Below are 15,066 nucleotides of genomic sequence, written 5' to 3'. Positions count from 1 at the left end.
CAGTATAACGAGTTGTTTTCATTTAAGAAAAATTACACTGTTACATTTTATAAACGCATTTTGATAAACACATTGATACATAGAGCGCACGGGTTCAAAAAAACGAACTAACAGGCACACGAGAGGTTACTAGTTCGGTACAACTAATTAGTGTGTGAGGCAGGCGTAAGAGAGGCAGCAATCACGCTGTTGGCTAGAGGCATGAAGCTTATATTGCGGTAATAAGTTAAGTAAGCACGCTACAGAAGACCATCGGGACAGGATGTATACTGCGCAGTAAATATACAGTGCCTGGCAATATGGGCATATATTACTTTCTTTTTCTAATACAATAATAGCTTCCAAGTTCATGCTTGTGACGTCACAATGTCGTAGGCGTCTCGCTTTAATTGAGATGACACTTTTCAGCATTTTTCTACCTCTGAAAAGGATGTTTTGTATAAAACTTTCAGAAGAGGGACTTTAGAAACAAATAAAACTTGAAATATTTTGATAGAATAGTCGTTTTAAGATGTTTTGTTAAAAACTGTCAGAAAAATAGGTTTTAATACAAGGAAAACTTTAAAAAATTAAAAATAAAAATGTTCTAAAGATACAGTATTTAGTTTTTAATGGCGTTTTTGTTCTTCTGTTTTTTGAAGTCGCTCACTGTATAGTTTGTTTGGCACCAAGGTGTTTCCAATATGTTGCAATGTAGCTTGACATTATATATTGTTACATCAGCTTCGTCAATCTTCATGTTTACGACTCTTTCCAGCTTGTAGTCAGCATTATGAAAGCCGTACTTGCCGTCTAATTCAAACTGATTCTGAAATAAAATATTTTATAATAGTTGCCTTCTAACATAAGTTTATATAATTGAGTAGGTTATTCGAAAAGTCGGACCAACTGGTTAACTTTGCTAAACTAGAACCTGACTAAATGAATGTAACTTTTTTATCCCTCCTTTTCAGGGCAGTATAGTTAAAACACCATTGTTTTGTTTCATACACCTCGCGCCCGCTTATGCGTTCCCACGTATGTAAATTTATATGTGACTGAATGAAGAAATTGGTTAAACGTTTAGACTTTCGTGATGTTTCAGTTGAGTTTTTACAAATCTTTATGTGAAATATACGAAGAAATCGAAATAAAACAAATTCCAAAAAGGCTTATCGACTTGATTGGGTGTTTTTGCTTTTGACCACTTATATATTATTGAAACAATTAACTTACACCCTTAATTGCATCGAATCTCTCTTTATCTCTTGGTCGCTTCGACTCATCATGTGTGTTTTTAAAAGTGTTTCTCCCAGTAGTAAGTCCACTGGCTCTAGTCAACTAAAAACAGAAAAAAAAATGAAAACACACATAGTTTTCTACTTAAACAATACATAAGTATGAAACTGTATCGGGTATATATAGCTATAGATAATCGGCATGTTATGGCGCCGATAACTGGCGACGGAAGAGGCGACATCTGCAATTAAATTTAAGCTGGTATTAAATGCTTATAGTGAGGTGTAGTTCGCCACAAAAACGCTTACAACTTTCAATCCGCAGTTACTGTACTACAGGGTTTCCAAAACAATTCCGCTTGAATATAAAAAGAATGTTTTAAAACTACCTCTTATTAGACTTGTTTATTTTCACACATCTGATTCTTACTCGTTAATTAGAAAGTCACCTTTACAAATAAACAGTCAAAATTGCGACAAAAAAAACAAAAGACGACGCTTTGGCGTCAATCCTTATAAGCATAAACACCAACCTTCAGTTTCGATAATCTTATTCTTGTAAACAATTCGTTATCTTCTCCACCCCAACCCCAGTCACCATTGGTCATTCCTTTAACCTAAAGCACAATTGTTTTAACTTCTGTTGTATCTTCACGACTCCCATAGACCATTGTTAATTGTTTAAAACACGATCAGGATATCTGGATATTATGTGCAAAAGGTGCCCCATCTTCCCCCATCCTACTATACATAAAGTTCTATACTGTTGTGAATTAAATTTAGTAGGCTATATAGTGCAAGCGATATTGTATTAGTATGTTGAACAGCTCTTTCAAATAACAGACTAAAAATAAACAGAGTTTGATGCCCGTTTTTAATCCAAGGGCTTTGTATCGGTCGAATAAATATATATACACAGCGGTACATGCTTTACAGTCCGGAGAAGTGTCTCTAACAAGAGCAATATATTCAGCATTTATACCAATACACAATGATTTCGGAGTAAGTTTGGGCAAACAAAAAGCGGTTTGTATTTATAGTCGATAGTAAATCTTCTGTCTCTATTTTGGGCAGATTTATTGCGGTAAGGTATTTCTACCACTAAACTCCTCCATTTCAAAAACCCGCAAGTATAATTAAGAAACCGGTTTTTCGTGTGATCACCTTAGTGAAGTCTTCTCTGGTGAAAAGCAGAATTCCTCCGATAAAACGACGACCATGGTAATCAGGATGATATTCGGGAGACGACAGATGGTACGGACCCTGAGTAAAGACATTACGATTCTAATTCAAAATTTTAATAGGTGTCTTGGTAGAATTATATTCTTAGGATATTTGCCTTTAAAAAGCCCTTGCAACAATGTATTTAATGAGGGCTTGTTTATACATATAAGCGCTCAGGGCGTTTTTAAGTTTTTCGGGTCGAACAGAGACACCGTTTTAAAACACCTTACACCGGCAAAAGTTGTTTATGCAAATACAGCATTGTGAAAATATTCAAACAAAATGAAAAACTTTTCTTAAAAAAACATTTTTTTCGAAAGCTGATACTTTAATTTAACGAACACTGACCAGCAAAAGAATATTTTTGCTAAATTGCTTTGAACTAAGGTAAATTGGTTTGACATTATTTTGTTTTAAGAGATACTTATATACCTTGGTCTCAAACGTCGGATCACTATATAATGTACGTTTTGCTGTGAAGATAGAAATACAGGCTATATACGAAGCTGATGTAAAAATTAAAAACGTATCGCAGAAAAATATTAACTATAAACGGATTTTTTCTAATACGAAGAAATTTAAAAATTAGAATGGTTTTAAAGTAGTATTGGTTTGGGTATAACAAACTAAATAGTGTTAATTAAATAATAGATCAGTGCTCACGCCTGGTAAAAAATACAGTGTAACATGTACCTATTGGTTTGTATCATAGCGGACTTAAATACTTAAGTTCGCTGTGGTTTGTATACACTCCACGTTTCTGTATACTTATGTAGAGCTTCTTTAAACGTAAGCAACAAAACAAAACGGTGGTCCAATATTACGTATTTGTGCCAAAGGCGTGTGTAAATACAACTTCACTATATAGTGGTATACTTGTTAAGCATAAGATTGGTGCCTTCGTGGTTGTTTCTTTAAGATATACCCCATACTTGACATAAAATTGAAGCCATTTTGCCGCTGGCTCTCTCTCAATTATTATCGCTTGAAATTAAATTAGGCGTTTGACAGGAACTCGTCTGTACCGGACCCTTGACACTGCATTCCGTAGTGTATACAGTTAACCATATAATGTTTAAAATAATAAATATGTTTTTACCTGTTCCGGGTATGAGTAATTAAGCATTGGGTTGATGGGCAGTAGGTCAATATCGTGCATAGCAAGATAATCAAACTTGTCTCGAGATAAAAGAAATCCGACGTTAATAAGGAAACCTCTGTTAAATCTACAAAGAGAATGTTTAATCGTTTGGTATATAGTAGGATAGGGGTAATGTGGGATAGGACGGGGGAAATGGGACACTTTATTTTTTCCTCATCCTATTTGGTACAGTAAAAAAAATATTTACAGACTTTTTCTCATTTTCGCGAATTTTATTGTAAAAAAGTAGGGAATATTTCGTGACGTTTTTTTGGCTTTTATTTGTATAGATCGGTCAGTCTTGTTTATGAAAACTGTTCAACATGTTTTTTTCTAAGTCAGCCGTCGTGATTTTAAAACGGTATTTCTATTTCGCACATGTTTAAAAATCAACATGTCTATTAGCGTCGTAAAACAATTATACTGATGAAACCTATATCGTAAACCATAATGAGTAGACGCGTAAACTACTAATGGCCAAGAATTTTAATAATTTAAAACGAATTATGTCACGAAATATTCATAATTCATAAATGATAGTTATACGCGAAAAGCATTTGAAGTACTGGGTAAATTAAAACATCAAAAGATTTATTTTGTAATGACTACTGTGTGCATAGTTATATTAAAGTCTATACTGTGTATATAGTTATTCCGAATACATCTTTTAAACATTAAAAAGTCGTCTTACCTGAATTTATCCACTTGATGAATTACGAATATTTTGTGCCTGATGCGCCTGTCACACAAAAACTTATGCAGATGAGGTACAAACAGAAGGAGTTCCTCAAATGCTCCTCTGTAAGGAACAATCACTGCTAACCGATGTTTTCCCCACGCCGGGTCGTCTCCCTTGAGAACCTTGTCTGATGTGGTCGCCAATAAACGATTCAGATCCTTGTCTTTTTGTTCTGGTAGATCAAACTGTTTAGGCTTTTTAAAATAGTATCTATCGGTTTCATCGTATAACACGCAAACCGCAACCACGGTGAAGAGTAACAGACCGACTTGGTATCTGATCGCAGCCATCACTGAAAATGAACTCTTTTCAGACCGCGTCCGTGTCAAAACTATTCGCCGTCGGCTATGCTGCTACTGGGCAGTCTCGCGGTAGAAATCAAGTCTTGGACAAAGGTATTGAGTAATTATCCTCTGAATTTAGCATTGACACCACTAGAACGTGTTACTCTACAATTCATTACAACGCGACTCTTTTTGGTGGGCCTATATATCGTTTAAATTTTTTCAAACAATCTGAATACTGTAAGAGTGTAGCCTAAACTGATACAAAAATATGAAATGCGTACGAAATAAATAAGTAAGATAAATCTTTTTTGGTTAAGCTATATTTAAGCACAATCATAGATAAATAAATAATTTCAAACTTTGTAAAATTGCTTAGCTACTTCAAATAATTTATCATCAGCTCCAACCGAATAAACTGAACACCGTTTGTTTATTATGTGCTACATTAAGCGGATTGTGAAAACTCGGGTCGATTGCCTTTTTCATTATATAAACAAATTCAGTAAACATAAGGCTTAGGATCTGGGCTTGTTCATAACCGCATGTAATCTCCACGTATAATCCTGGTTTTTGAACAATTCTATAGTTCCTTTTTATTTGTAATATAACCTTGGAGTTTGGAGCAGGGGTGAATGTACTTTTTAAAACATTGCACCAAAACTAGTGGTATGTTGTCCGGCGCCGTGGTACAGTTGTTTAGCGGGCATGCCTCTAACTCAGAGACTTAGGATTCAAGGCTTGCTACCATTGCGGGTATATGTGTCCTTGGGCAAGACACTTAACGGCAACTGCTTTTACCCATAGATGACCAGTGGGTTGCCTGAAGTGTCAGCAAAACATGCATGTACACAAAAGTATCAAGTTTCTGTTTATAATCAAAACACACACCTCTGCTTAGCGTGCCACGAACTTAGTTTATCGTAGTACACCACTAAGCTACTTCCACCTAGGAAATCTGAAATACTGTGAAGCATGAACTTATGGTTAAGTACATCACACTTAATGTTACGATAACCAACAAGTTGTGTGTTATATTTACTTCATTCAACGGTAAGAATATGAATATAAACATCGGCAAATACAAATGCCCCATAAAATAAAACATCTTTTTACATCATATCTGTACTTTTTTCTGGCAACACTTTCCTGTTTGTGGTCGATAACATTTTGGCAGAATGACGGTTAAATCTTTGCTTAGTTTTCTGGTTGCAGAATTAGTGTATTTGCAATGAAGTAACTTTTAATCGATAGTTCGTACATTACAATTTGCGTACTAATAAATTCAGTTTCATATGGGTTCACATAACAAGCGAATGAAGAAACGCAGAGAACTCGACGCTCTTTTGAGTAAGTTTGCTTTTAATTTAACTTTCATTTGTACTTAGAAAATCTGTCCACCACAGTTAACTTGTAATCAATACTACCGTATTAAACCTTAAATTAAAATTTAGCACCAATTTACATTTCAAAGATTGTTATTTCCTTGCTAAACAAAACTTTTTTTGTTGAGACCAAATAATGTTGTGTAATTTTGATTATTTGTTTTATAGTAGGGTCGGAGAAGATGGGACACCTTTAGCACATAATATCCAAATATCCTGATTGCATTTTGAACACTTAACAGTTAACAACAGTCTATGGGAGTCGTAAAGATGTAGTTTTATAACTCTTTGAATGTTCTTTGTTTACTATTACTAATAAATGGGGGGAGAAAATAAAACATGTCCCATTTTCCCCCACCCTTTTCTAAATATATACAAATACCGAGAGAGATTTTATTTTATTCGCAACAAACATTTCAGTAATATTTCACATTTAGGTGGCGGGCGTTCAAAACAAGGTTATGAACAATTACAACCCCAATCTACATCCCATCATGCTGACATTGTGTTCAGTTCATCATCAAGAGATGGAGATAATTTTAATTCCCATCTTAACTATGGCACCAGAAAGTGAATATTAACTTTTACATTTTTTGTTAGGCAATTCCATTGTGGTATTTAATGTAGTCTATCTAAAATCTATATTCTTGTGGAACTTTACTACTTACCCTTGTTAAATATGGCACAAGAAAATAAATATTTAGTTTTACATATTTTGTTGAGTAATCTCTACCCCTAGTGTGATATTTAATGGAAATAAAATAACTAATTAAAGACAAATAAAATTCTAAAACCAGCACAACAAATCAAGTTAAACTCCAAGTTGTAAAAACTGCTTAAAAATTCTCCCAAAAAATCTGCTCAATTTTGCTGAATTGAAAGAAAAATGTCCATATACCCCTGGCTGTAACCCTTAACCACCATCCTTTAAACAATAAAACCAATCTTGACATTTTTGTATTGAAATGTTTGTTTAACCAGAATGGGCCGAGCAATCAGTATTCGAAAGAGAGCTTGTTGCATGAAGAGGTTGTACCATATCTGTTTACCTGCATGTATGGTTGCCATGATCGTGACATGCGTCGTCATTTCAGTTGGCATTGTATGGTTACAACTCCGACTTAAAAGTGAAGTAGACGGAGTGAAGATGCGAATAAGCAAATGTAATTGGCAACTTTTATATGACCTTTTGTATATGTTTGGTTTTTCATATTTCATAACTTTTATACTTACATACTTGTATAATTTATTTTTAATGGACAAATATTGGTATCGGTTTGTATGCATTTACTGTCATCTCTTGGAAAAACCACTAAATGTGCTGTAGCCTGTAATATATGTAATGTAAATGCTACTTCCATTTTTTATAATAAAAGTAAATAAGTTATATTCATAGAATCGTATACTAAGTTTTTAGTTGCATGTATTTTGCTCACTCAATTGTCAAATATCCACCAAGTACAAATCAGCATATTTAGTGGTGCAATGTTTGATATTCAGTCAATTCAGGGTTTATTACATCTTTCACCATCCCTACTAAACAAACAGGTTAACAATAATAATTATTTGCCTTGTATACACACATACAAGCAGGGTAAATATGTTATAAGGGGGAACTGGGGTGCTAAAACATCTGATGTCACCTCAAGGCTCATACACCGACCCTTAACCTTATTACACCTTCACCTTCCAGTCCAATATTTTTAATGTTTGTTTTACTGAAACTTTCCAAACTGCTGAAAGTGATATTGGCAGATAAAGAAAACTTAAAAAATCTGCCAGTTCTCATAAGTTTTTGAAAACATATGATGTCAGTCCATACATTACACTCTTAACATTATTACACCTGTGACCTGCCAGTCCAATCTTTATTTATTTTCAATGTTATTTCAGTGGAAGGTTGGTCCCGTGATGAACCGGCATCTTTAGCTGATTTAGAAACTTTGGTCAGTTCAATGCAACTTGAGGTGACAAATATCAAACAGCAAATTATTCAACCTTTGCAACTTAAACTGGCTGGCTTAATGCACCAGGTAAGATATAGAAGCAACACTTATTTTACCACGATATGCAATATTGTAGTTTTTAATGCAGTTTTCTAATTGAACAATTTTGTATTTTTAAGTAAGAAAATTTTGGTAATTTTTTTTATCTGTTAATTTTAATTAACAAATTAAGCTTAGGTTGTATATTCCCGTGGTGTTTAAATTATTATTGATAAAACTTAATATGGGTAAGCTGTATAGTGTATACGTATGTATCTAATTAGGGACAGTCAGTGTAGCTTTAATTAAGTAAAAAAAGGTTGGAATTAGAACAGAAGTCATTGCAAGGATTGGCCAACTGTATTACATTCTAGTTATTGATTATTGGCTTTCCTGTAATCTACATATGTACATATTATTATACTTAAGTTTTTGTACTGTATTATAGTGTGTTATAGCTCCAGGATATATTTTAACTTATTCTTAAATAACTTTCATGAATCTTTGTTTATTAGTTTATCATACTGTGGTTTTAACCTAGAGGTATTGCAATAATCATTTTATTGGAACATCTAATAAAAATATTCTGAAAATAAATTACAAGCAAATATAATATGTATGCAATAAATAAATAAATTATAACCCATAAAATCTAAATAAATATTTCACAAAAAAAACTGCAAAACATGATTGAATCTCAAAATGTACAGTCGGGAGTGTTTTAACCAAATGAAAAATTGTCAATTCTGTACAATTCAAAATGGTCAGATCTGGGCAATTTTGTAAACACAGCACTTTATTCAATACAGCTTAAGTTTATGGGGTTGGAATAATAGCCATTCCAGTTACTCATACATTGATACATAATACATACATACCGATATCATGTTATTAACCTCTTGTTATTGGTATAGGTGGAACAACAGTCATCAAGACAAATTACTCAAACATTTCAAGACTCAATTAACACTTTACAACAGGTTTGTTGCCACATTGATGTTATTGTTTCAATGTTTATTGTATGATTTAATATTGTTGATATTTTAAATTACTGCAAAGGTTTTATTTGACAGATTTTAAATATTAAATTTTTTTAATTTTGTTTGTTGGGTCAATTTTAATGTAATTTTGGTTCATAAAAAATGAATAAAACTATATATATTCTGTAACTATTATATTACCTTAATAAAAACTCTCAATATTATGTACGAATGCACCAAATAGAATGTTGCCGTTATGAATATGAACAAAAACTATGGATTTTTACTTGACAAGTGTAAATCAAAACCCACATTGCCGCAGGTGCCTTTTATCTTATTAATTATTCATGAGAAATTTTCCAGAATGTGGTTGAATTGACCACTGATGTAACTCATGTTCACCAATCCGTTACTGGTCTTGAAACTTCAACACAGCAACTGCATGCACAAACCACCCAAAACAGCGATGATATAGCACGCATCAGCTCTTTAGTAACAGATTACAAGCAGGTATGATGTCATAGTGGGTATTGTTGATTTGTAAACATGAAGAATAGCTTCATACCTTCCTATCTGTGCAGTTTTTATACCAACAAGAAACATAGGTTGGGTAAAAGTATTTTGTTTGTTAAATGTTGTCACTTTATAGTAGGGAGGGGGAGGACGGGATACATTTAGCACATAATATTCAAATATCTTGATTGTGTTTCAAACAATTAACAACGGTCCATGGGAGTCCCGAGGATAAGGTTTTATAAAATTTTGAACTTTACTGTCTTTTTAATCAATCTTTTAAAACTGAAGTTTTACCAATGCTTCCATACTCACATTCAAGCAGGACAAAAACTGTATAAAAATTAACTGATTAACTGTATTAAAGAATAAAAATTACCAAAGTATTTATATTTTGACAACACTTTTCCCAAAAAATGTTTGCTTTTTTCCCCATTAACATTTATTTTTGCCAAATAATATTATATTTTAAAGAAAAACCAACAATAATTAATTCATAGGAAATTGAAAGCATGGAAAATAAACCACAGCGTTACGCCATGGCATCAACTAGTGAAGGGTTTTACAATTCATCCATCAACGCCATCCAATCACGACTTAAACTGGTGAGATATTTATCTTGTAAATTGCTTTGAGTTGTTAAACGCTATTGCTCAAGTCTCCATACCAACACAGATGGTGTTTTTGTCTGGAGGCAAAACACTTAGCGACATTGCTTTAAGTTTTAACCCACAGTTGTCAATGTAGCACTTTGAGTGCCAGAGTTATGTGCCAGCTCTGGCCTAAATTCCAGAGTCTTACCAGATTACAATTTAGATGTTGTAAAATAAAATGTCAAAGCATCAGTTTGGTTCGTATAGTACTGTGGAGTAAAATGGGACACCTTAAGCACATAATATCCAGATATTCTGATCATGTTTTACACAGTTAATAAAGGTCTATAGGAGTCGTAATGATAAGGATTAATATTTCTTTGAATGTTCTTTGTTTATTACCACATGTTATGAGAAAATAGAATGAAAATCTGTCCCATCTTACCCCACCCTACTATATATATATCCTTATCTGGTATATATATATTATATATTTAACTTTTTTGTTTAAATAAACAGCTTGAAGATAACTCAGCCACCACCAACATGTTGCAACCGTTATCAAGCAAACAAACATTGATGGAAGTTGAAATATCAATAATTAAAAATGTTAGTTGTAATTATATTCACATTTTTTGGCTGTTTCTTAATGTTTAAATATCGCGTTTTACGACAGCATCCTGCTATTGCAATTTCTTTGTAGCTTTTTAACCAACGAAGCAATATTTATTAGGCTGGGCAATTACAATAACATATTTAAGTTTTTTGCGTTGCAACTTTGTACACCATTATTACGTTCGTATAAACCACAAAACTGTGGCAACTGTTGTTTTGTCCTCTCTTTTAGTTTAAAATACTCTAAATCTTAGCTACCGTAATTAAACAGACAAATTAAATTTAATATTATAATTTACACAAAATAAAACGTATGTTTTCCAGACTGTGGCAAGCGTCAACGAATCAATAATGACGTTGCTTGACGACAACCATGGTCTCCAAACCCAAATCAGCAGTCTCGAACAAACGACCGAAAATTTGCGGCAATCGTTTTTAAACGAAGGAGAAAGCCTATCTTTACCCCTGACCCCGGAAACGGGGGGCTCAAATCTTAACCCACAAAACATTGAAACAAACGCTAATGTTGAAAACGTGTTAAATGAATCTGTATTTCCGTCGCATGGAACTGACCATAGGGTAGGAGATACGACGACGTCTTTTACTGAATTACCGACTAAAGGACAACCTGAAGAGAATGATACAGTTGTGGGAAATCTAAACGGTGAGCATTTGTTACAATATCTTTCTGGCAATTAATAATATAGTACAGTGGGGTGAGATGGAATACTGTTAGCACCAAAATCCAATATTTTCCAATCGTGTTCTTTACAGTTAATAACACTATTTTAGAGTCGCGTTTTAGAGTTACGGTGATATTTTTCTGCAAATATTTATTGTTTACTACCAACTGGGACGAGAAAAAAATGAAAACATGTCCCATCTTACCACCACCCTACTATACAACAAATTTGTTCCGTGCAGTTTTATGTATTAGGTCATTTGTATACAGTTATTTACGTGTATACACGCTAGCAAAACGATGTACAACATAAAAAACGACACGTAACGCGCCTACGTTTTATTCTAATATCCTACGAAATCATCCCCTAAAATGCGTTATAAATTATGCGATTACGTTATAACTCATTATAAAGACGATAATATTCTTCTACTGTATTTTGTATAAAACAGCCAGCAGTGCGTGTTGTTTTAGTAGGCAAAGTAGTTGTAACAAAACCTACTCTTACTGTGCTAGTTGTTGATCATGGATCAATTTGCTTGTATTGCTAAAACGACAGTGAAAACCTTAAAGCCTTTGCTGTACTAACTATACGGCAATATTATATACACAATCTTTAAAATAGAAAGAAATTAATAGAAAACCCTACTAAAAGTCAAGTTTAGCATTTCACATGTTACAAAACGTATATAGATCTGTAAATTCATTTTGTGCGTAAAGAAAACCGCATTGACAGTAATTGCTAATTTATTATTAATGGTAATTACTATTGTCATTTACGTGTATGGCTGCGATCATGCGCTTTCTACGTCACAAATATGAGTGTTACGTCACAAGTGTTTGTGTTTACAATGTGACTTAACTGGCTACATGACATAGTAATGTAATATGACACCTTAGTATTTCACATATTTCGTGAGTAATTTTCAGTTTTCAAACGTTACTGGTTTATTAAAACTATTGCCATTTTTCCTGCCGTCAGGTGACGCTATTGCACAACGGTAAAAAACAATTGTAAAAATTCGCAGCAAATTTTCTTCAAATAGAAGACTGAAAACAAATAGTTACACGTTTTTAGTAGGATAAATGATACAGGTCTACATTTATAACTAAACATATGCTTTCACCAATCAATATATTGTTTTACACGTTGAAGACATAGTTAATTGTGTCGACATCGGCGAGGTCCCGCAGCCTGGCACGCCATATAACTTGAGTTTTAGCCAGAGTTGGCCATTTGCCGTAGGAATAATTGTTAATTGTATATTTGTATAGGCAGTTAAACTGTTATTAGGTATACCATTCTTATTACTGTATTCTGAATTTAGACAAACGCAGATAATTTATAAAAAGCGTAAGATTTTAGTGTGGTAGCCTAGCACGCTAGCAGTGTGTGTACATTCTACAGACAGGATACGACATATTTATCAGTAAGTATATGCTAAAAATACTTTTTTTCTTAGAATTGACAGAAGTAGCAACCGATTACGAAAATTCCCGTACAGACCTATCACATAGTAAGTATATATTTAATTCAGGTTTTGTGGAATCGCGTACTAATTGTATATTATAGTACTGTGGGATAAGATATATATCTTATCACATAGTATTCCATGTTTTCTAATCGGGTTTTAACAATTATCAACGCATTTTTAAAGTCGTGGGGTATAATCTGTAAATTTCTTTGTTTACTACTAAATGAGACAAAAAAATAATAAAAAAATGTCCCACCTTCCCCCACACTACTATATAAAACTTGGACCATCTTACCCCCAAAACATGAACCCTATTGACATATTATGATCTTACCCCAAACAACTATATATTACATTATATGAGTTACTTTATACGAGTAAATAGGACGTTTATGTTGCAGAAACTGAGACCTGACGTAACATTAGCCTTCATATCCTACAAGTTCTACCTCCTATGGGAAATAAGCGTTGTATCAAATCCTATGGCTGTGCGGAACCGACCTTCCGTGTTTTAAGCAAAAGCTTTGGTTTATCTTGGTATACAAACCAAATAGGAAATAGACTGATGTAGCAATTTTTAGAACCAAGTACATAAAGTAGCTTAAAACTTAGAGCTTCGCTTACAAATCTTCTTTCTTCGCTCATTTTTCTTGCGCAATTTCTAAAAATCACCTAAAATTCTCCTTTAAATTATAATCGTTTTCTTTCGTGATAACATCATGCGCATAATGTAATGAGAAACTCCGCTGTAAGAAGTTAATTTCCGAAACTGTTTCGGTAACAAATTAGTTGCCAAAAACAATCGTGGAAATTTACCGCTCTGTATGCCCATTTTCATGGCATGAAATATGAAGTACACATTTTTTTGGTACAAGTTTTTTAATCATTGATCTTTTACGGCGTCTTATCTTACACCGCCATTGCACTGTTTAACGATTTTGCATATCGTGTTTCTTTATTATATTTTTATTTGATGAATTTACGTTAAATTTGGAAAAAACGTTTAACATTGAATTTATTACAAAAGTGAAAAGTGTTAAATTTTAACGCCTTTATTATATAGTACTCGAAAACCATTTTTTGAATAAAATTTTAGGAATGAAATTTACGTATATAAATTTACACATGCTTAAATTGTTTTACATACATGTAATTTATCTTAAAACTTTTTTTCTTAAACTGAAGCGTTCTGCCAGCACAGTATTATTTATCTATTTTAACATTTCGTTTACGAAGCAGTTACTTTAAAAACATCAGTCTCGCATTTCATGAACTAATTCATTTTTATTTCTAAATTTAAATTCTTATTTTAAAAGTTTTAATTTTTCGATATTTTGTCTGCTGTTCAGGGCATATTCGTATTTTTGTGTTTAGTAATCGTATTTTTCCGTTAGACTGTTTTCCCGCATTAAATTTTAAAGCGTAGAACGATTTGTTATTTTAATCGCTTTATAATCTCGAAATTACGGATATTTTTACCACTACCATTATTTTGGCAGTAAAATTCTGCAATTTATGCTACAGCTTCCATTTCTTATATTTACACAACTACTGGAGCTATTCCAGACCTTATTCCATGAACAACTGCGCACGTACGAGTGAAATTTCAATATACATTATACACCTTGCTTATTGAGCCCAAACTTGGTGTTTTTGGCAGTTAATCAAATTACAACCTGACAAAAAAGCGTGAAAAACACTTCGTCACGAACTTTGGACCTGTTTTTCACCTTTGGTCGTGTTATTTTTACGAACACATGTTTAAAACGTGCCATTCCTATATTACAGTGTTGATAGCATATAATAGCTGAAATAAAGTTTAATTGATTGAAAAATTTCTGTTTTGCTGAACACTCAAAAACTGAGAACAACATATTTGTTTTTTTCACTTGTAAGAAATGTTTTCTAAGTATTTTTGGGGACCTTAACTTATATCCAACTGCAAATAAAATATTAAAAATTGTTTTACCGTTAAAATAGTAAACCGCGGGGTAAGATGGGATACCGTTCGCAACGAAACCCCATATTTCCTGATCGTGTTTTTAACATTTAACAACGCTTTTTAGATTCGTATAGGGCTACGGTTATATAATTCTGTAAATATTCTTTGTTTACTACCAAATGGGTCGAGAACATGTCCATGTTACCCCACGGCCTACTAGAGATATCTTTCATTTAAAATTTGTTGACAGGTCATTTACATTTTAGTTTGTCCAGCTTGTTGTACGGAATT

At 33.1% G+C, this 15,066-nt stretch overlaps 2 protein-coding genes across 3 annotated transcripts; one reads left to right on the top strand and one right to left on the bottom strand.

Annotated features, from left to right (window-relative positions):
• Window positions 1-4,632, bottom strand: LOC779002 (beta-1,4-galactosyltransferase 7). Of its 2 annotated transcripts, XM_026834555.1 has the most exons (7): window positions 4,274-4,632; window positions 3,541-3,667; window positions 2,382-2,480; window positions 1,751-1,834; window positions 1,216-1,320; window positions 650-808; window positions 1-421 (listed from the first exon to the last, which is right to left on the bottom strand). In XM_026834555.1, the coding sequence occupies exons 1-7, from the start codon at window positions 4,609-4,611 to the stop codon at window positions 416-418; spliced, it is 918 nt and encodes a 305-aa protein (XP_026690356.1). In that variant the 5' UTR covers window positions 4,612-4,632; the 3' UTR covers window positions 1-415. The 2 variants fall into 2 exon arrangements, with proteins under 2 accessions (XP_026690356.1, XP_002121762.1); XM_002121726.4 differs by having other exon boundaries at window positions 1-808.
• Window positions 4,633-5,794: 1,162 nt separating this feature from the next.
• On the top strand, window positions 5,795-14,668 carry LOC100180291 (EF-hand calcium-binding domain-containing protein 14). Its single transcript, XM_002126587.5, has 11 exons — window positions 5,795-5,955; window positions 6,428-6,560; window positions 6,972-7,153; window positions 7,884-8,023; window positions 8,890-8,955; window positions 9,319-9,465; window positions 9,969-10,073; window positions 10,581-10,670; window positions 11,001-11,340; window positions 12,822-12,875; window positions 13,235-14,668. Exons 1-11 carry the CDS (start codon window positions 5,901-5,903, stop codon window positions 13,246-13,248), a joined length of 1,326 nt encoding a protein of 441 aa, XP_002126623.1. The 5' UTR covers window positions 5,795-5,900; the 3' UTR covers window positions 13,249-14,668.
• Window positions 14,669-15,066: the final 398 nt, after the last annotated feature.

The sequence above is a fragment of the Ciona intestinalis genome, chromosome 5 (genome assembly GCF_000224145.3).
Source record: "Ciona intestinalis chromosome 5, KH, whole genome shotgun sequence".
Lineage (NCBI taxonomy): Eukaryota > Metazoa > Chordata > Ascidiacea > Phlebobranchia > Cionidae > Ciona > Ciona intestinalis.
This window is presented reverse-complemented; position numbering and strand designations above follow the sequence as displayed.